This window comes from Rutilus rutilus (genome assembly GCF_951802725.1).
Source record: "Rutilus rutilus genome assembly, chromosome: 11".
In the NCBI taxonomy this organism is placed as follows: domain Eukaryota; kingdom Metazoa; phylum Chordata; class Actinopteri; order Cypriniformes; family Leuciscidae; genus Rutilus; species Rutilus rutilus.
The window spans coordinates 11,277,732-11,298,390 of record NC_140216.1 but is presented as its reverse complement, the minus strand read 5'-3'; the positions used below and the strand labels follow the sequence as shown (position 1 = coordinate 11,298,390).

At 37.4% G+C, this 20,659-nt stretch overlaps 2 protein-coding genes across 2 annotated transcripts; one reads left to right on the top strand and one right to left on the bottom strand.

The window, feature by feature from the left end:
• Positions 1 to 66: 66 nt before the first annotated feature.
• On the bottom strand, positions 67 to 5,936 carry srfbp1 (serum response factor binding protein 1). Its single transcript, XM_084423288.1, has 3 exons — positions 5,800 to 5,936; positions 3,604 to 4,268; positions 67 to 2,429 (listed from the first exon to the last, which is right to left on the bottom strand). Exons 2-3 carry the CDS (start codon positions 4,246 to 4,248, stop codon positions 666 to 668), a joined length of 2,409 nt encoding a protein of 802 aa, XP_084279414.1. The 5' UTR covers positions 4,249 to 4,268; positions 5,800 to 5,936; the 3' UTR covers positions 67 to 665.
• An 82-nt stretch (positions 5,937 to 6,018) lies between these two features.
• On the top strand, positions 6,019 to 19,792 carry maco1a (macoilin 1a). The gene is made up of 11 exons (XM_084423289.1): positions 6,019 to 6,154; positions 7,581 to 7,722; positions 7,880 to 8,006; positions 9,526 to 9,649; positions 11,140 to 11,318; positions 13,938 to 14,433; positions 14,523 to 14,681; positions 15,843 to 16,025; positions 16,192 to 16,312; positions 17,828 to 18,002; positions 18,095 to 19,792. Exons 1-11 carry the CDS (start codon positions 6,075 to 6,077, stop codon positions 18,295 to 18,297), a joined length of 1,989 nt encoding a protein of 662 aa, XP_084279415.1. The 5' UTR covers positions 6,019 to 6,074; the 3' UTR covers positions 18,298 to 19,792.
• Positions 19,793 to 20,659: the final 867 nt, after the last annotated feature.

Here is a 20,659-nt window from a genome sequence, read left to right as displayed (position 1 = left end):
ATATATATACTTATTTTATATATATATTTACGTTAATTTAAATAAAATATATTAACTGATTTAAATAAAGTAAACTTATTTTATTTCAGTTTATAATACATCATAAATCATAATTTCTAGTACTCAAATAACTAAAACTGAAAAAAAAGAACAGAAATCAAAGTGACAAAACCACAACAAAATTACTAAAACTTTAAAATGTAAATGTAACATTAACGGTGTAAATACCAATTCAAAAGAATAATAAATACTATAAAAGTATATTAATGATACTAAATAACACTGAGATGGACTTTATTTCAAGAATTGTATGATATGGGTTCTGTGTACAGTACAATCTGTGTGTAGTTTAAGAAAACTAGCCTACAGAAAGATGTATTGCAACTTCTGAAATACAACAGGCAAAAGTTATCAAATTGGCCATATTATAAGGTTAACAATTTTGTGGTAAAAAAAAAAAAACTTTTACACAGGTTTATCTATGAAATAAATGGGATACGTCACAGGAAATTCACACTGGCTTTTAACAGCGCTTCATTGTAAAGAAACAAAGAACAATTGTGTTTTATCTGTGTTTTAATACAAATTCTCACTAAATATATTAATTAACAGGAAGAATTATAATCAAAACATGAAAGCATTTAATGAACTTTAGCAGACATTTCTTAATCATCGTCATCAAATCGGATCTTTTTCCCTTGGAATGCTGTGATTTGTGCCTGCTGTTCTTTTCTTTTCCTGCTAGCCTCCCATGAGGGATGAAGGGACTGCTGGGGTGGATTTGACATGTTTCCAGGTGGACCTCTGGGATTCTGGTTCTGATACTGCTCGAACTGTGACCTTCCCCTCCCTGCCCCTGACGGTCCCGCTTGCCTTTGTCCGAAATCTTTAAAAGTCTGTCTGTTAGGTTTGAAAGGAACCATCCTCCTGTCAGTGCCATGGTCTTGGCCTTTATATTGAGATGTTTTCATCCTACTCTCAAGACCTTTCCTCTGGTTCTGGAATCGAGGAGGTATTGACCCGTCATTGTGAGACGGAGACCCATACTTTGCTTTCTGAGAGGAGACGGTGGATTTGGATAAAGATGAGCAAAACACAGACTTTAATTTGTCGAGGTTTGTCTCGTGAGGTTTGCTGGTGGCCTCCTTGTCAGGTTTTTGAAGCTCACTCTTTTTCTCCTCGACTTTACCTTGGTTACTTTTCCGTTTCTTGAATTTGCTCACTTTGCCCAGGAAGAAGTCGTCATCTTCACTGTCTTCAGACTGAGATGATTGCTTACGGAAACGTTCTTCTGTGCTGTCATCGAAATATTCCTTCTCTTCCTCCTCCTCATCATCTGATAAATCGCTCTCTTCATCTGCCTCAAGCCTCTTGGTCTCAGGTAGGTCTTGTTTCTTTTGTGACATTAAGGTGATCTCCATTTCTTTGTCTGCTTTATCAACGTTCTTCGGCGGTGTAGACTTTGTACTGCTTACGGTTGAAGTCTTTTCAGGAGAACTTTGGACGTTTGGAGCTGTGGCCTCTGCATTCTGTGATGTGACTTCAACCCCACTGGAGTTTTCTGAAGGTGTTGTGATGATCTTGGATGGTGGTAATTCAAAACCATCAGGGTCTTTATTCTCGGTTGGCTCTACAACACCAGACTTATTGATCTCAGTGGAAAAACTCTTTAATTTTTCCTCTACTGCTTTACTAACATTCTTCGATGGCGTAGACTTTGTGCTGCTTACAGTTGAAGTCTTTTCAGGAGAACTTTGGACATTTGGAGCCATGGCCTCTGGATTCTGTGAGTTAACTTCGACCCCTATGGGGTTTTCTGAAGATGTTGTGATGATCTTGGATGGTGGTAATTCAAAAGCATCAGGGTCTTTACTCTCGGTTGGCTCTACAACACCAGACTTATTGATCTCAGTGGAAAAACTCTTAGATTTTTCCTCTACTACGTCACCATCCTCCTTGACGTCATCGTTGTCGTCATCCTCTGGTTCTTTATCTTCATTTTTGGACTGCAGCAAGTCCCGTCTGTCAGTGTTTCTCTGCTCAGCTTTCGCAGCCTTAGCTCTTTCTTCTTCGATGGCTTCTTTGACCTTCTGGAGCTTGTTGACGAAGCGGGAATGTGTGATGATACGTGCGATGGCTCTGTCCAGTGGGCTTGCCTGATGGTCCTGTAAAATCTTCTCAAGCTCAGCGTTCTCCTGAAGTGCCATCATGGTCACCTGATCTGGTTTAAGACTCCTTAAAGCCTGGATTTCTTTCAGGATTCCAGCTGCTCTCTCTTGGCTTTCCTTCTCCTCAGTTTCCGGACCCTTTTTCTTCTTCAGAGCAGCCACTTGCTCTGCCATTTTACTGATGATCAGCACCCTCGTCCTCTTCACTTCCTTCCTCATCCTGATCACCTCCATTGGGACGGCCACTGTTTCAGATGAGTCCTGTAAGAGGCATTTTATTTTCAGAATAATCTTCATGTAAAGAGTTCTTTAGAGTAATGATGTTTACTGCAAGAGTCTAAATATTGAATAAAAGCATGACGTTCAAAGGAATGGTTTATATAAAAAGGAATATTCTGTCATTATTTAATCATTTTCGTTCCAGACTTATAAGCTATTGTTTTTCAGTGGAACACAAAATTGTATTTCTGAAGTATGTACATCAGTTTTGGGGTCACGGTTCTTTACAATTCAGTACAGTAGGGAGAATCTGTTCTGAAATTACTTATTTTATAAAGACAGCAGCTGCAAAAATTCTTATTGTAAAGATACACAGTGCATATATACAACAAGAATTTGAAGAAGCAAGAAATAAAGTATCTTATGCTCACCAAGGCTGCATTAACATTTTCAAATGACGGTTTTCCATTAGAATGTATTTTAGTTTTTAGCATCATTATTCCAGTCTTCAGTTTCACACGATCCTTTAGAAATCATTCTAATATGCTGATTTGCTGTTCAAGAAACATTCCTTATTATAATCAAATGTTGAAATCAGTTGTGCTGCTTAATATGTTTGTGGAAACCATGATAAATTTTTTCAGGACTTAGTTGATGAAGAAAATCTTTTAATTTAATGCATCCTTGCTGAATAAAAGTATTAATTTCCTTCTTTTTTTTTTAAATCTTACTGACCCCACTCACTAGAAAAGTGAATAATTTTTCAATACTTGGTTTAATATCAAATCCCAGGTTTTTCCAAAAATCTTAAATTTCCTGTTTTATTATAAATAAGCAAAAATACATTTTCAGGTTTACTTTACAATTTCAATTATTTTCTGACTTTGAGAATGTGGACATGGAAACACAAAGGAAGATATTTTGAAGAATGTCTGTAACCCAACAGTTAATAGACCCCACTGACTTCCAAAGTATTATGGAAGTCAATGGGGTCCACCAACTGTTTGGTGACCGACATTCTCCATAATATCTTCCTTTGTGTTCAGCAGAAGAAAGAAATTCATACAGGTTTGGAACAACTTGAGGATGATGACAGAATTTTAATATTTAAGTGAACTTTTCCTTTAAGTAACCTGTAGGTTTTTTTTTTTTTATAGCTTGACCAATTATTTTACCTGCACTCAACCTAATCTAAAATAATTTCATAAACACTAACCTCAACTGTTAATGTTTCTTCTTTCTGGCACAGATTGGTCTGTTCTTTTAATGTCTCCAGACTCGTCTTCTGGCTCTCCTGTGAGGAACCATCAATCCCCTCTTGCTGTTCATCTGTGTTTTTGTCACCCTCCTCCTCTGTCAGTTTCTCATTATCATCGTTTGATTTCTCTGAACCATCATCATCATCATCATCCGCTTGTGGCTGATATTGCGACGTGACACTTTCTGCAGGGTCTTTTCCTTGTTTTTCTGATTTTCTTGCATTTATTCTCTCATCTTTGAAAGCTTTGATGGCTGCTTTTATGCTCTGGATTCTCTTGCTGAACTGTGGATGTGTGGCGATGCGGGCGGTGGCCCGCTCGGATAGGCTGGCCTCTTTATTCCGGCACACTTTTTCAAAGCTGATGTCCTTCTGTAAGGCGGCCTTGGTGACGCTGTCAGGCACAACAACTTTCAGCTCATGGATCTCCTCCCGAAGCCTCGCCGCACGCCTGCGGAACTTCTCCACGTCTGCCTCATTTCCTTTCTTCTTCTCCAGGGCTGAGATCTGACGGGCGAGTTTCCGGATGAGGAGCACCTTCACCCTTTTAACCTCCGGCCTCATCTTGACTACCTCATTGCTGAGGTTCAGTACCGCTGGCATCTTTATGTACTTTCTGAAAGCTGAAATGAGAAAAGCAACAGGTGGTGTAAGCATGCTAATGAAATGTGATTTTCGTTTTTGGTTATGTTTTGATATGTTTTCACATCATGAAGTTATGTGATCTCAACATTTCAATTTTAGTCTAGGGTCGTTACTTGCTCACAGACACAAGGTCTTGTGCACAGGAAATATATAGGAAAGGTGCACAGAAATACTACACAGTACTGGTCAAAAGTATGGAAACATTACTATTTTAAATGTTTTTGAATTAAGTCTTATGCTCATCAAGCCCACATTTATTTGATCAAAAATACAGAAAAAAACTGTAACATTGTGAAATTTTATTACAATTTAAAATAATGGTTTTCTATTTTAATAAACTTTAAAATATAATTTCTGTAAAGCAAAGCTGAATTTTCAACAGCCATTACACCAGTCTTCAATGTTACATGATATTTCAGAAATCATTCTAATATTTTTTTGGAACCTGTGATACCTTCCTCATGATTCATTGATGAATAAAACATTTAAAAAGAGCAGCATTTATTCAAAGTATAATTATTTTCGAATCACTTTTGATCAATTTAACACATCCTTGCTGAATAAAAGTGTTAATTTCTTTCAAAAAAAAAAGAAAGACAAAAAAATATTAGACCCCAAACTTTTGAACGGTAGTGTATTGTTACAAAAGATTTCTATTTTAAATAAATGCTGTCCTTTTAAACTTTTTATTCATCAAAGAATCCTGAAAAAAGTATCACAGGTTATAAAAAATATAGGCTACAAAACTCTTTCAACATTGATAATAAATCAGCATATTATAATGATTTGGGTCATGTGACTGAAGACTGGAGTAATGGATGATGAAAATTCAGCTTTGCATCATATAAATTAATTATATTTCAAAGTATATTAAGATAGAAAAGCATTATTTTAAATTGTAATTATATTTCACAATGTTACTGTTTTTTGCTGTATTTTTGATCAAATAAATGCAGGCTTGATGAGCATAAGAGACTTCTTTCAAAAACATTAATAGGCTAATTGTTACAGTGTGTATTAGCAATTTACAAAAAGTCTGTGTGTTAAAAGAAAATAATGCTGAATACATAAATCAATACAAAATAACCACTCAAATTATTTAACATCACAACAACACAGCAGTTAAAATAACATGTCAAAGTAAAAGGTCTGTTTTGTTGTAATACCTGTACAACATTATTCAACGCAAATACAATGTTGACATGATCAGATTAGTGAAACCAACACAACTCTGTGAGTGACTTACACGCTAAACAATCAACCAATCTTAATAAACATAGACAAAACTTCGCCATCACTTCTAATTCCAAAACTTTTATTCAAATAATAATTTATTCTCGCGACATGTCCCAACAAATTCTTGTTTCAAGCATGGCTGAAGGCATGTGTTGGAGTGATCGAATGTGCTCAACTTATATACACAAGCTTTACATAATATGCCACCAATTTTACTGGAGTATTATCATGCAAACCTTCACATCCACAGTTCATGTCAATATTAACACTTACCTCTACAATATAATAATGAAAATCAAGCAGAAGAGTTGACTGCTCAGGACGCCGCCATCTTGACATGCGAAAGTAGCGCACGACGTCGTTACGTCACGAGGCTTCCAGAATAAAAATGGGAGGGCCTCACGCCGAGTGTTTTTATTTATTTCTTTGTGTCTGAAAGAAGGAAAACACTGACATCCTCGCATTGGCGTAGCGATGCGCATCAGTATTAGGACGCTCCCGTAGTTTCCCTCGAGTGTTTGAAGTTACAGGAATCTAAAGGGTGGAGAATGAAGCGGCGCAATGCGGACTGCAGCAAACTCCGTCGCCCGTTGAAACGGAACCGAATCACCGAGGGTATTCACAGCAGGTACGGACAGGGAACCGCACGGCCACCACTCGACCGCACCGTAATGGCGTCTCTGAACTGAGCTTGGCTGTATGTGAGCTGTCACAGTCAGATACAGATCACAGTTCAACAGTTCAAGACCAGGATACCTCTGACTCCTCTCAGTAAAGCATAATATGTGTGGATGCTGGCTTTTGTGTATCATCCATGGGCTTCAGTCGTGCATCATTTGAAATAATAAGCATTACATTTAGTCCTGGCCATGTTATGGATGTTCTTCAGGTTGTGCAGTTGTCTTTAATAGCCATCATCACTAACGTATATGTCTTGCTGGAAGATCCAGTTTGTTTCGGATCATGGTAGTTGGTGATTTTTGGCTGGTCATTGGCAGGTCAGCCAGCTACTCTTAAAAATAAAGGTTATTTATTGGAACTGATGGTTACATGAAGAACCTTTAACACCCATGGAACCTTTTTGTTGCACAAAAGGATTTTTATATATATTGGTCAAATGGTCTTCACATGTTAAACATTTTTTTTTTACTTTTAAGAACTGAAAAGTTCTTTGGAGAACAGAAATCTTTCCTTTATGGCGTCACTTTGAAACCCCCCCTTTTGGAATCTTTCTTTTTAAGAATGTGCCATATAAAAAATAAAATAAAATAAAAAACAGCTTGATCAACATTATTGTTGCTGGTCCAAGATACCAACTGGTCCAGAAACCAACTAAGCTGCTAAATGTTTATGCCACATTATTGTAATGTTTTTGACAACTACACTGTATATATATATAGGTGTCAGGTGAATCTTATGAAGGAATCCTAATACAAACTGATTGTTGACTGTTTTCCTTCTAGGAAGATGTGTAGATTAAACCCTGTGTGCAACTTGATCCTGCAAGTTTTGGTTTGTTCAACTTCCACATGACACTGTGTTGTCTGAAACTTTATATCTGCTGTCCATCTGAAATGAGTTTATATAAACATACACTACCAAGATATACTCTGCCAAGACCTCATTTTGGCTGTGTATATTTGAATAGTTTTAACATGCGGGATGGATTCCCAGAGTTCGAAAAAAACCTGCAAATGACTGGAAACGGTCATGGAAATGTATTGTGTAGAAAGTCATGGAAATGTCTTTAGTGAATGTAAATTTCTGTGGTTATGATCTGCATGGATACTCGCATAAAGTCTCTTTTTGCACACAAATAAGTATAATATTTAAATAAAATGAAATATTTAATATATTCTTCATTTTAATAATTTTTTACTATTGATATCAAACAAATAAATCCTCCCTAGCATTGAATTTATAAATGCTTATAAAGTAATCATGGAATCTGGATAAGTAATTGAAATTCATTTATAGAAAGGGTTTGCCTAAGACATGGACTTTGATATGTTTTTTTTTTTAATTATTCTTATGAATTTCTTTTGATCTGGCAGTACCTTTCTGTACCTGAAGTTCCTGGTCGTTTGGGCGCTGGTTCTGCTGGCTGATTTCGTGCTGGAGTTCAGGTTCGAGTATCTGTGGCCTTTCTGGCTCTTCATCAGGAGTGTTTATGATTCCTTTAGATATCAGGGATTGGTGAGTATTTGAATTCCCAGCGTTGTGTAACTGAGCAACTAGCCTAATGGCTCACTGTCTTCTTGGTCCTTTGTAAACCAGTCTTGATGTCTTTGAGTGACATGTTCTACACTGGTTAAATCAATTATCTCTACCCTTTTCTTCTCTTATCCCACAGGCGTTCTCTGTGTTCTTTGTGTGTGTCGCATTCACGTCAGACATCATCTGCCTCCTGTTCATCCCCAAGCAATGGCTGTTCTTCGCTGCCAGCACGTATGTCTGGGTGCAGTACGTGTGGCATACAGGTGAGTCAACATTGCTCAAGCCCCGTCAGACTTTCCATGAGTATCTTTGTAGGAGTGAGGGCACTGACACATTAGAGCTGATTGAATGTTAGAGAATGCTGGGAATCTATTGATTGGATGGTGATGGTGCGTGGCAAGTGTTTGCGAAAGTGATGCTCCATCATGCAACTGAAAGTTGCAAGCTTTGCCATTGGCATCCATTGACTAATGCAAACTGCAAACATGTGGATCCAGTTGTGCTTCCAGAAACCCAATAATTCCACATTCCTGTCTGATATACTCCATCAGAGGTTTTGCTAGCGTGTAAGTGCCCAAAAGCCTTTGTCACTTATTATTCAGTGGCATAATTCAGGATCATTCTGCTAAATATTACACAACTATTCACTTCCCTGGCAGTTACTAGAGAGGGAGATGTTGAAAGGGCCTTTCTTATGCAAACAATACCATTTAGATCTCTCTGGACTGTCATTCATCTCGAATATGTTTGATGATTGCATAAAAGAAAACTGAGCAAGTGGGCTTTTTTTCTCTAAAAAGTTTGGGGTTGGTACTATTTGTTTTGTTTGTTGAAAAAAGTCTCAATGCTCATCAAGGCTGCATTTATTTGATCTAAAATACAGTAAAACTGTAATATTGTAAAATATCTGTACTATTGCAAAATAGTAGCATAATAATAACAATCTAAATGTTTTCTATTTTAATATATTTTAAAATGTAATGTATTCCTGTGATGGCAAAGCTGAATTTTCAGCATCATTACTCCAGTCTTCAGTGTCACATGATCCTTCAGAAATCATTCTAATATGCTGCTCAAGAAACATTTATTATTATTAGTTGTTGTAGTAGTAGTATTAATATTGAACCATGATACCTTTTTTTCAGGATACTTTGATGAATAGAAAGTTCCAAAGAACAGCATTTATTAGAAATAGAAGTATTTTTTTTAACCTTATATATGTCTTTATTATCACTTTTAATTCATTTAATTCACCTTGCTGAATATATGCTTCCATGTAGAGATTTACCTTGCTCTTGAATTTCAACTCTGAGTTTAAACCGCAGAGATCTTTTATTGATTTTTGAGCGCTCCTGTCATTATATGTCCTTTTCTTGGGCCGATTCAGTGATCCCTCAGGAAAGAGGAGGAAAGAATTGCTGACACTGAGTGATTGTTCCTTGAAAACCGTTTCAATATGCCTTGAGCTGTGACTGTGATTGCTCCTGCTGACACACGACTTGCAGCGTGTTTCAACAAGAGAGGGTGCTTTCAGCAAGCTGGGGTTTTGTTTGCAGCCTTGAGCTTGTTTTGTGAAACCTGTGACGTTATTGATCTGCCACACAATCAGTTGCCTTTTAGTTAACCTCACTGATGACCCTAAAGGTCACTAATGGGCTAGAAGTCATATTTTGAATTATGCATTCCTATATATGCCGTAAGAATGTCATAACTATTAACGGCAAGCTAGAGATCAATTGTCAACTGTTATATACATAGTCTTTCTATTTTCTTCCTTTACAGAGCGAGGTGTTTGTCTGCCCACTGTCTCTCTCTGGATTCTTTTCGTCTACATCGAAGCAGCCATCCGATTCAAGGATTTGAAACATTTTCATGTAGACCTTTGCCGTCCATTTGCAGCTCACTGGTAAGATTTGTTTGATGCATTCTTGCCCTCATGTAGTTCCCAACCAATATGACTTACTTTCAGTTGTGGAACATAAGAGGAGAAATTATGAAGTATGTTCATGCTGCTCTTTCCAATAAAACAAACACAAAACAGCATGAACTTTCTTCACAACATATGTTTTTAATTAAGTCATGAAGGTTTGTATAATTTCAAAAGTGTCCTATTATGCTTTTTGTACATTTTCAACTTTCTTTAGTGTGTAATGTTGCTGTTTGAGCATGAAAAAGGTCTGTAAAGTTAAAAAGCACAAAGTCATTCAAAGTAAGCACTTTTTTTAGCCTGAAAATCCAGACCTAAATCTAAAAGATTAATGGTCTGGCGTCGACTAATGAAAATCGCCCAGCTCGAGGGGCGGCACCAAGCATGCATTTGAAAATCTCACTGCACGCAATTGGATAACACTATGACCAATCACAACAACAAGCCCTATATACTTAGCTACCAGGGGAGCTAACTGGTAGATTATACTCTTACCGTATCCGGTCGGCAAAACAGCAAAAACGTCCTTCTTGCAAAGGAACGATTCGAGCGGCGTCTTCTGTTCCTGTTTTAGATAAAAAGCCAAGTCTAATTCGTTCATTGTAGCGGCCAAAGCCATTGCAAACAACTGGTATTCATCCATGGCCATCTTGCAATGTTTACTAATGACTTTGACATCACAGTGCTGTCGTCATTTGTTTAGCTCGCCTCTGGCCCGCCTTTATCAGATAACCCGATGTGATTGGTGCAGCTCAGATCGAGGGGGATATTTAATGAGCATCATTACTCGACACCAGAGTAACTCGCTGAGCAAATTCAACTTGTGCTCTCGCGAGAACTCTGGATTACCAGGGTAGCACTTTTTTGGAGTTTCCTGAAATTCCTCGATTGTAGTCTTGAGTGTTCTTCCAGGAATGTACACATCACAATATTCCTCATTTAAATAATTCCCGCTCAAGGCATATGCAAAAAAAGGGGCGAAGCCTGGTTGAGTTGCGTTAGGAGTGTGTTGAAACTCACTGTTATGATATGGCGTGACATTATCAAACGCGATCAAAGTGGTTGACCAATCACAGCACACTGCGCTTTTCGGAAGGAGGGGCTTCATTGAGATCAGAACTAAACTGTTACAGACAGACTGGGAAGAGAGGTGCTGCAATTGTAAAATATGTGAAAAATGACTTTGAAAAGGAGCATAATAGGTCCTCTTTAAAGGTTTATGAAATCTCACACCACATAAAATGTCAATTTTTTTTTACTATTCAACATGTAGTAAACAGCTGATGTAACTGTACTACTAATAGCGAAGCAGTCAGTTTTGTATTTGTAAACACACTGATGGCGTCTCCATAGCAGCACATGGGAGTGTTGCCACTGTTTGAAGGTGTCTGATGTTGAGTCATCACTAGTTGTACCAATCCTTTTTGTTCTGTATTCTGTAACATGTTGTTCTAACCCTTTTGTTACAGCATTGGCTATCCGGTGGTGACGCTGGGCTTCGGCTTCAAGAGTTACGTGAGCTATAAGATGCGTCTGCGGAAGCAAAAGGAGGTGCAGAAGGAAAATGAGTTCTACATGCAGCTCCTACAGCAGGCCCTGCCCCCAGAACAACAGATGCTTCAGAGACAGGAACGAGAGACAGAGGAGGGTAAGATTACCAGTTGGCTATTATGATAATACAATATTAACTGACACAAAGACAAAAAATGGGTCAGTCAAAAATCATCAAGGCATTGACTTCACAACCATGATCTCATTACTATATGATTGATGACCATTCACATTCAAAAGTTTGAGGTTAGTTAGACATTTATTTTTATTTTTTTAAAGGTGTCATGAATTCAGAAACAAGTGTTCCTTGGTCTTTTGACACATTAAGGCCCCGATATACTCACGGCGAAGTTCTTTTTCGTTCTTCATTTAGGGGGAAAATGAAGTTTGAAATACTTGACCAGCGATATACTGTATCGAACAGTATGCCGCCCACACTGCTGAAAACAGCGTTTAGATGAATATTTAAATATGTGCTGCATGCTTTCCTCTCAATAACAAAATAAACGTGTAACAAAATTGAGAAAACAGCAAGAATTTTTAATAAAGCATAAGAAAAGCATCTGATCATAACACCATGGATATGTTTGCACGAGCTCTGCAATTCGGCACTCTAGTAGTCACGTCACGTTTATTTATATAGCACTGTAAATTATCCTGTCAACTATAACTGTGGTAACTCTTATACTTTATTTGCCACAACCAAGACTCATAGAGCATATGTAATGCACATATATATTGCACATTAACTACGTAACAAGATATTTTTCAACATCGGAAGTTTTCAAAACGGTTCCATGTGTGTAATGGCAGGTACATTGAAAATTATTTTAATATGAAAAACTGTTACCTAATCATAGCAGTGGGCTTTTACTTCCAAGTCTTGAATGCGGGCAGCCTATCAAAACAGAGTGTTGGAAAGAGAGGGTCAAACACAGGATAGAAAATAACTTATTCTAAATTAGATTTTTTTTATTGTATTTTTTTTTTTTTTATGGAAGAAAATGATTGTGAATTGGACCTTAGAGAATTCTATAAAATTTAAAATGCAGTTTGTGACTCCTTTAAATGGAATGTATACTTTTATTCAGCAAGGATGTCTGAATTATTGATTAATTGATTTATAATGTAACAAAAGATTTATATATAAAAAAAAAATGCTCTTTTAAACTTTATCAAAGAATCCTGAAAAAAAAAAAAAATCACGGGTTCCACAAAAATAGAGCTGGTAAGTCCTGGCCCCTTCGCTAACCCCGCTGGACCTCTAGGTTGAAAAATCGTCAATGCAAGTGAATGGGAGAAAATAATTATTTTCTGGTCCCGTTTGAATTGTGCCATGAATGTGAACATATGTTGTCTGTGAATTTTTTATAAAATCTTTCATGTTACGAGTTTGACAGTATATGGTATGATTCTTCGGCTAGCAGTTGTGGAAAAGACATAACGAGAAAGACTACATGTCGCCTATGTGACGTCACCCCATAAAGTTGACTTACCCGTGGTTTTCGCCAACCTCAACGATTTTGTCCTCTCCCTGAAAGAAGACGGTGAAGTGCACCAAAGACACAGTCATGTTTAGCGGGATCCGTGAGCTAGTGTCCGTGTGCGAATGGTGGTGACGTTTCAAACGCGTCGAAAGCAGCGAAGAGTTGTAGTCCACAAAGTGCTCTCACACAAAGTCTAACCGTATCAAACTTCTACCCGCTAAATTGTAGCATTCTTCACACGAAAGATTATATAAAAAATTCACGGACAACATGTGTTCACATTCATGGCACAATTCAAACGGGACCAGAAAATAATAATTTTCTCCCATTCACTTGCATTGACGATTTTTCAACCTAGAGGTCCAGCGGGGTTAGCGAAGGGGGCGGGACTTACCAGCTCTATAGCAGCAACTGGTTTCAACATTGATTATAATAAGAAATGTTTCTTGAGCAGAAAATCAGCATATTAGAATGATTTCTGAAAGATCATGCGACCGAAGACTGGTGTAATGATACTGAAAATACAGCTTTGCCATCACAGGAATAAATAACATTTTATGTAATTACATTTTATTTTAATATATTCAAATAGAAAACAGTTATTTTGAATTTTAATAATTTTACACAATATTACACATTTTTTATCAAATAAATTCAGTCTTGGGGAGCATAGGAGACTTCTTTTAAAAACATATCTTAATGACCCAAAACTTTTGAACAATAGTGTGTTTTTGTATTTAATATATACTATTTAATAATTTTTAACCATTATATGAAACCGTACAATAAACTTTAAATGTTTTACATTTGTTTTACTACATTGTCACGTGAACTTTGTTGCATGATTTCTTTTTCTTTCTTTTTTTACCAAGTTGAAACCAGTTATTGTAAAAATGGTTATTTAGCATTTTTATTACACAATGTTTGGTAACTATCAAAAATATGTTCAAAGTCCTTGTTGATATCACCCTGGGAATGAAAGGGTCAAGTTTAGTGTACTCCACGCTGTGTGCTTTGGATGTATACCACACATTTTGCCTAATGTTCCATGCTTGCAGATTTTCATATTGCGCTCATTATACATAGTGCAAAAATAAAATGTCATATGTTAGTACTACAAAACTATTCATTTGCATGATGCTTTCCAATTTGTATTTTTCATTTGAAATCATAGCAGTCAGACATCATTGCCTTGTAACCTTAAAATCTCTCTTTAATTCATTTGGCAGCCACTTCAAAAGGCATGTCTGAAGCAGACTCTGTGTTAGTGGCTCAGAACGGCACTGCTAATACCAAGAAACTGCCCATCTCTCTACCTGAACTGGAGTACAAGGAGAAGGGGAAAGACAAAAAACAGCAGCAGCAGCACAGCATAGGAATAAACAACAACATCTTACAGACTGTGGATGCTAAACTACAGGACATTGAGTATATGGAGAACCACCTAAACACTAAGAGACTCAACAATGAGCTCGGCGGCAGCGCAGAGAACCTATTCCTAAAAGAGGAGGTAGGCGGTGGAGGAGGAGGCTCTGCCCCCTCTAAACATTACAAAAACTCCTCCCCCCGTAGTCACAACTCCACCAATGGCAGCGTACCATCCTCCTCATCCAGCAGGAGTGAAAAGAAACAGAAGTGTGCAGGGAAGAACCTTGCGGCTCACAGAGATCTGATGGAGAACTGTATACCTAACAACCAGCTGAGTAAGCCAGATGCATTAGTGCGGTAAGACTCCTCATGCAGCAACTACTGTGGTCCGGTTGAGCCATTGGAGTGTGTTTGTTCTGTTTATTCACTTTTTCTCTGTTTTTCAGGCTTGAGCAGGACATAAAGAAGTTGAAGGCTGACCTGCAGGCGAGCAGACAGGTGGAGCAAGACCTGCGCAGTCAGATCAGCTCTCTGAGCAGTGCCGAGAGAAGCATGCGCTCTGAGCTGGGGCAGCTCCGCCAGGAAAACGAGTTACTGCAAAACAAGTGAGAAATCAGCAACAATTAGTTACTAATATATGCCAATACAAATTTTAAACCGGGGGACTCTAAGACCCTGTCTCAAATGGTACCCTAAACACTCGCGGTCTTCCTACGAGTCCGCAAGTTTGCTGCGTAACGCTGCTTTGACTGTCAGGTGGAAGTCAGTGCAGGCTCAGCAAAAGTGCCCATCGAGAGTGCATATCGACCGCAAAGCTCGCAAGCACACTTCTGAAACCTAAAATAACAAATGGGACTAGACCGTAAGTGCATATGAAGTGTACCATTTGGGACAGGGCCAAACTTTGATTACCTGGACTACTAGTCTATGGTCTGTTTTTCACTGAGGATGAACAGTGCCAATTAAAGTCACCATTAAATCAAAATGGTCAATCACAGCAAACCACAACGATCCAATCAATTCCTGATAGACCAAATCAAGTTTCGCTCAGATATACAGTACAATATGGAAGAAAAGATTATCGCAACTTCTGTTTCATGCCGACTGTAAATGTGTAAGATTAAAAATGTATCATTGAAATCACAAATCATTGTGAGGGGTCAGTCCTTATCAGCGCTGACAAATGTAACAGGTTGCAGGTAGGGACAATAATTTACACCTGCATAAAGATCATTAGACAATTGACTGTCAGTGTATAAAATAATAAAAGATAGTTTCTGTTATTCAAAACAAAGCTGAAATTTATAAATATTAGATAAAAACTTTAAATAATTCATGAAAATTCTATTTTCACTTGTTTTATTTTTATTTTCAACTGATGGAATAAAGTAAGTTGAAGTTCTAAAATGACTAAAACAGCTTTAAAAAAAGTCACAAAAGCACAATACAATTCCTAGAACTTAAATTAAAATGAAAACTGAAAATATAAAAATAAAATCGCATTCAAAATATTAATTAATTAATATAGAATTAATTAATTGGTCATAACTGACCAGTTAGAGTTTTTTTTTTGTTGTTGTTGTTATTTTTTGACCAGTAAATCCCATCCCATAATTTTTTTTTTTAATAATACATCTTATTTGTGTAGCTCCTTTTTTTATTATTTTTTTGTGGAAACACCTGCATTTGTATCCTTAGATGCACATTTCCATCTCTCTACCTGCAGTTGTTTGTGCCAGTGTTGATTATGTGCTTCTCTGTCTTAGGCTTCATAACGCTGTGCAGGCCAAGCAAAAGGACAAGCAAATGATTGTGCAGCTGGAGAAGCGGCTCAAGGCAGAACAGGAAGCGCGAGCCGCAGTGGAAAAGCAGCTTGCAGAAGAGAAGAAAAGAAAGAAGATGGAAGAGGCTACAGCCGCACGTGCTGTTGCTCTGGCAGCTGCCTCCAGGTGAGACATGAATAACTTGCCCAAAAATATTGTTCCATCCCCATATACTTTTACTATTTTCTGTGGAAAATACCCTTTAAATTATTATATGGAGCTTAGTGTGCATTTATGTGTCTTTTGTTATGTCTTTTGTACTGGTGAGCTTCACTTTCGCTTCCATTCACAGAGGGGAATGCACAGAATCGCTGAGGAGTCGCATACGTGAGCTGGAGTCAGACTGCAAGAAGCTCATGCATGACATGAAGCTAAAAGAGGAACTAATCAGAGAGCTAGAGCTCAAAGCGCAAGTAAGCCAGAGCCCCTGCTGACATGGTGCTTTCCCAAGAGCAATATTATATATATTTTTTAAGTTAACGTGTGATTGTCCAAGAAAGTTCTATACGTTTAGACCTTGGACCTTTTGGCCTACTTCCTGGGACAAAACGTTTGGTTTAATTTGGCCTGATTCCTGGGACAACATTTTTGTCCTGATTTGGCCTGATTCCTTAGACAAAACATTTGGTATGAGTTTTGGCCTAATTCCTGGGACAAAACGTTTGGTTTGATTTGGCCTGATTCCTGGGACAAAACGTTTGGTCTGATTTGGCCTGATTCCTAAGACAAAACATTTGGTCTGATACCTGGGACAAAACATTTGGTCTGATTTGGCCTAATTACTAGGCCAAAACGTTTGATCTGATTCCTGGGACAAAATGTTTTTATTCCTGGGACAAAACGTTATGATTTGGCCTGATTCCCGGGACAAAACGTTTGGTCTGATTTTGCCTGATTCCTGGGACAAACTGTTTGGTCTGATTTGGCCTGATTCCTTAGACAAAACATTTGGTTTGATTTGGCCTGATTCCTAAGACAAAACATTTGGTCTGATACCTGGGACAAAACATTTGGTCTGATTTGGCCTAATTACTAGGCCAAAACGTTTGATCTGATTTGACCTGATTCCTGGGACAAAATGTTTTTATTCCTGGGACAAAACGTTATGATTTAGCCTGATTCCTGGGACAAAACGTTTGGTCTGATTTGGCCTGATTCCTGGGACAAACTGTTTAGTCTGATTTGGCCTGATTCCTTAGACAAAACATTTGGTCTGATTTGGCCTGATTCCTTAGACAAAACATTTGGTATGATTTGGTCTGATTCCTTAGAGAAAACATCTGGTATGATTTGGTCTGAGACCTGGGACAAAATGCTTTTATTCCTGGGACAAAAAGTAATGATTTTGCCTGATTCCTGGGACAAAATTTTGGGTCTGATTTGACCTGATTCCTTAGACAAAACATTTGGTATGATTTGGCCTGATTCCTGGGACAAAACGTTTGGTCCGATTTGGCCTAATTCCTGGGACAAAATGTTTGATCTGATTTGACCTGATTCCTGGGACAAAATGTTTTGATTTTGGCCTGATTCCTGGGACAAAACGTTATGATTTGGCCTGATTCCTGGGATAAAACATTTGGTCTGATTTGACCTGATTCCTGGGACAAAACGCTTGATCTGATTTGACCTGATTCCTTGGACAAAACTTTTGGTCAGATTTGACCTAATTCCTGGGACAAAATGTTAATCCTCTTCTACACAATTGGCTGCAAACTCTTATTCTAATCTGTAAGCAGCGTCATACCATTCAGGTGGAAAAAAATCTCACCCTACAGTTTTTCCTTACAATGTTTCACACAGCAATTACATCAAATTATGGATGTTAAATAAGTTGTGAATGTTGTTTCATATTAACAGTTTCAAATCTTTTCTATAACTAAAAAGTACCTTCATATGCTTCCTCGCCTCTTTGTTTCTCTGTGCAGGAGCTGCGTAAATATAAGGAGAACGAAAAGGACACGGAGGTTCTGATGTCAGCACTGTCGGCCATGCAGGACAAGACCCAGCACTTGGAGAACAGTCTGAGTGCTGAGACCAGAATTAAACTGGATCTCTTCTCAGCACTCGGAGATGCCAAGCGACAGCTAGAGATTGCTCAAGGTCTGCCCTTTTCCTGTCATAATAGAGCTCTAAATCTACTATATTTCTGCTTCCGCTCTCACTATCCTATTGTCTTTTTGCCCTGCTCGCAGGTCAGATTTTGCAGAAGGATCAGGAGATAAAAGAGTTAAAGCAGAAGATCGCAGAGGTCATGGCGGTCATGCCCAGCATCACCTACTCTGCAGAGACCAACAACATGACCCCTGTGACCCCACATTACTCCTCCAAGTTCATGGACACCAGTCCTTCCAGCTTGGACCCCAATGCCTCCGTCTACCAGCCGCTCAAGAAGTGAATGTTCACACACATCGTCCACTTTGCTCTTTGATTTGTCTAAAAGTTCAGTATGCAAACCAATGGGATGGGGTAGTATTTTTGTTTGATTTACCCCTCCTCTGTTAGTATGACTTCTTAGTTATAGCTAATGTATGTGGAGGATTAGAGGGGAAAAAATGGATGTCACATTAACAAGAACTGCCCTCCTGGTTATTTTTGAAGCTCTTACACCTAAGTTGTTTTCTTGGTAACGGCACTTCAGCCTGTTGTGGTTCTTTTGTCATCCTATATCCGTTTTGTGAGGTCTTAATGAAGACCTTTCATGATTTTATTAGTACCACCTCATCTTTGTGTTGAATCTGAACCGTTTTATGTGCCAGAAATGGTGGCATGACTACTTTAACTTTCCTGGTGTAAGCGTACATATTTAAGTTCATTGAATGTAAAAAGAAAAGGGAAAAATGTATGAGGCACAAGTATTAGTGATGGAAAACATGTCGTGTTCGTTGCAATGGAGTGATTAAGAATGCATTTCAGTTTAATTATGACCATAGTATTGTACATCTGTTTCCTGGGAGGTAAAATTTATTTCATTACAGATGTTGGATCTGAATTAGATATATTTTTTTCAAATTTTTCGTTCCTCCTAATGCTGTTTTCCAAGATGTCAAAGACACGAAAAAAAAAAAAAACCCACGTGTTTAAAAAGGGACTGATCTTCACATTGTATTTGTGGACAAAAATGCTGCATAAATATTTGGGAATGTTGTCGTATTTTGCGGTCAATGCAAGTCCTTTTTGTTACCGGACAAAATTGAAATAGAATTTAGTTGAAACCAGTTGAAAAACTGAACATATGATGTCTTGTTTGCCAGTTGTTATGTTACACAGTGCCTTGAAATATCTTGTTTAATATATTCTCACACACTTCCCATGCCATGTTCAGCCACTCATAGAATCCATCTGATTGGTCAGCATACCATATGACCTGTTATTCCCAAGTGTGCCATTCAAATCATCTGCCCTCTTGTTGCCATGTGTTTTGTCAGGGGGGAAAAACACAGATAACAGCAAGCCCACTTTAATCCACTAGTTATCAGTGTTCATTATTTCTGCTGTCTCTAATTTGCATTAACATGTTCAATGCATTTTATAATATTTGCTGAATGGTTTGATTTTGGTCAAATGTGCCAATTTTTTTTCTCCCCTCCACCATTTAATGTCATTGAAGATAATGCAAACTATACATGCATCATTTTTAGAGCTCTCATTGCAGATACCGTCTAAAATCAATCCGTTAATGCTTCATTACAAAGTTCTACTTCACATTTCTTCTTCATTGGTTTAAGGATTGTGTCAAGATCCAGGCAGAATATGCCTGTTTGGTTTAGTCCTTGTTTTACAACAGGGGTTTCTTTTTTATTTGTCTACCTTGGGAAAGTATTACTGTGGATTGCATTTGGTGTTTTTATGGTAAACTTTGTGGAGAGTAAAGAACACGCCTTTGTTTCTCATTGTTTGGATTTTTTTAAAGAACCAAGCTAAAGTGTGTGTGAGAGCGTGTGTGTGTGTGTGTGTGAGCACGTGTGTAGGGGAGTAAAATACCTTATTACTGTACTTTGAGGAATTTGCACTTTATTCAAGTGCTATTGAACTTGAATATTTCACAATTTCATTTACAAGAGGAAAACATGTTACTTATTTTTACCCTTCATACACTTTTGCAAATTGAATGTATATTTACAGCAGTAAAATATATCATTTTAATGCTAGATTTAATTGGCTACAAGTTTCGTCCTTGTGAAATAGAATCATAAAAAAGTTTTTTCATTAACTGAAATGAAATAAAATAAAAACCGTATTGTTCTTCAGCTAGTTGCCAAGACAGCATTTCTTATTTTTGTTTATTAAGGTACAACATTTTTTAAATGTAGTCAAATCTATATAGACATTAAAAAAACTAACAAAATTACTAAAACTTTGAAATTAAAATAAATAAAAAAACAGAAAATATATATACATTTTTTTATTCAAAATATGAACAAAATGTACAGCAGTGATTCTCAAACAGGGGGCCCGAGACCCAATAGAAACCCTTTGGGGACCGCAGGATGACTAAAATTATTCAAATTAATACTTTATTATAATCTAATTAATGTTAATAATTAAAATAATAATTAAAATGCTATATATGTATATATATATATATATATATATATATATATATATATATATATATATATATATATGTGTGTGTGTGTATGTGTATATATATATATATATATATATATTCCCCCTCCTAAATAAGTAACGTTAGGCTATTCGTGTGGGGTTGTGTTTTTTTCAAGCTTTGTCATAAATACCAGAAATACTGACGGATA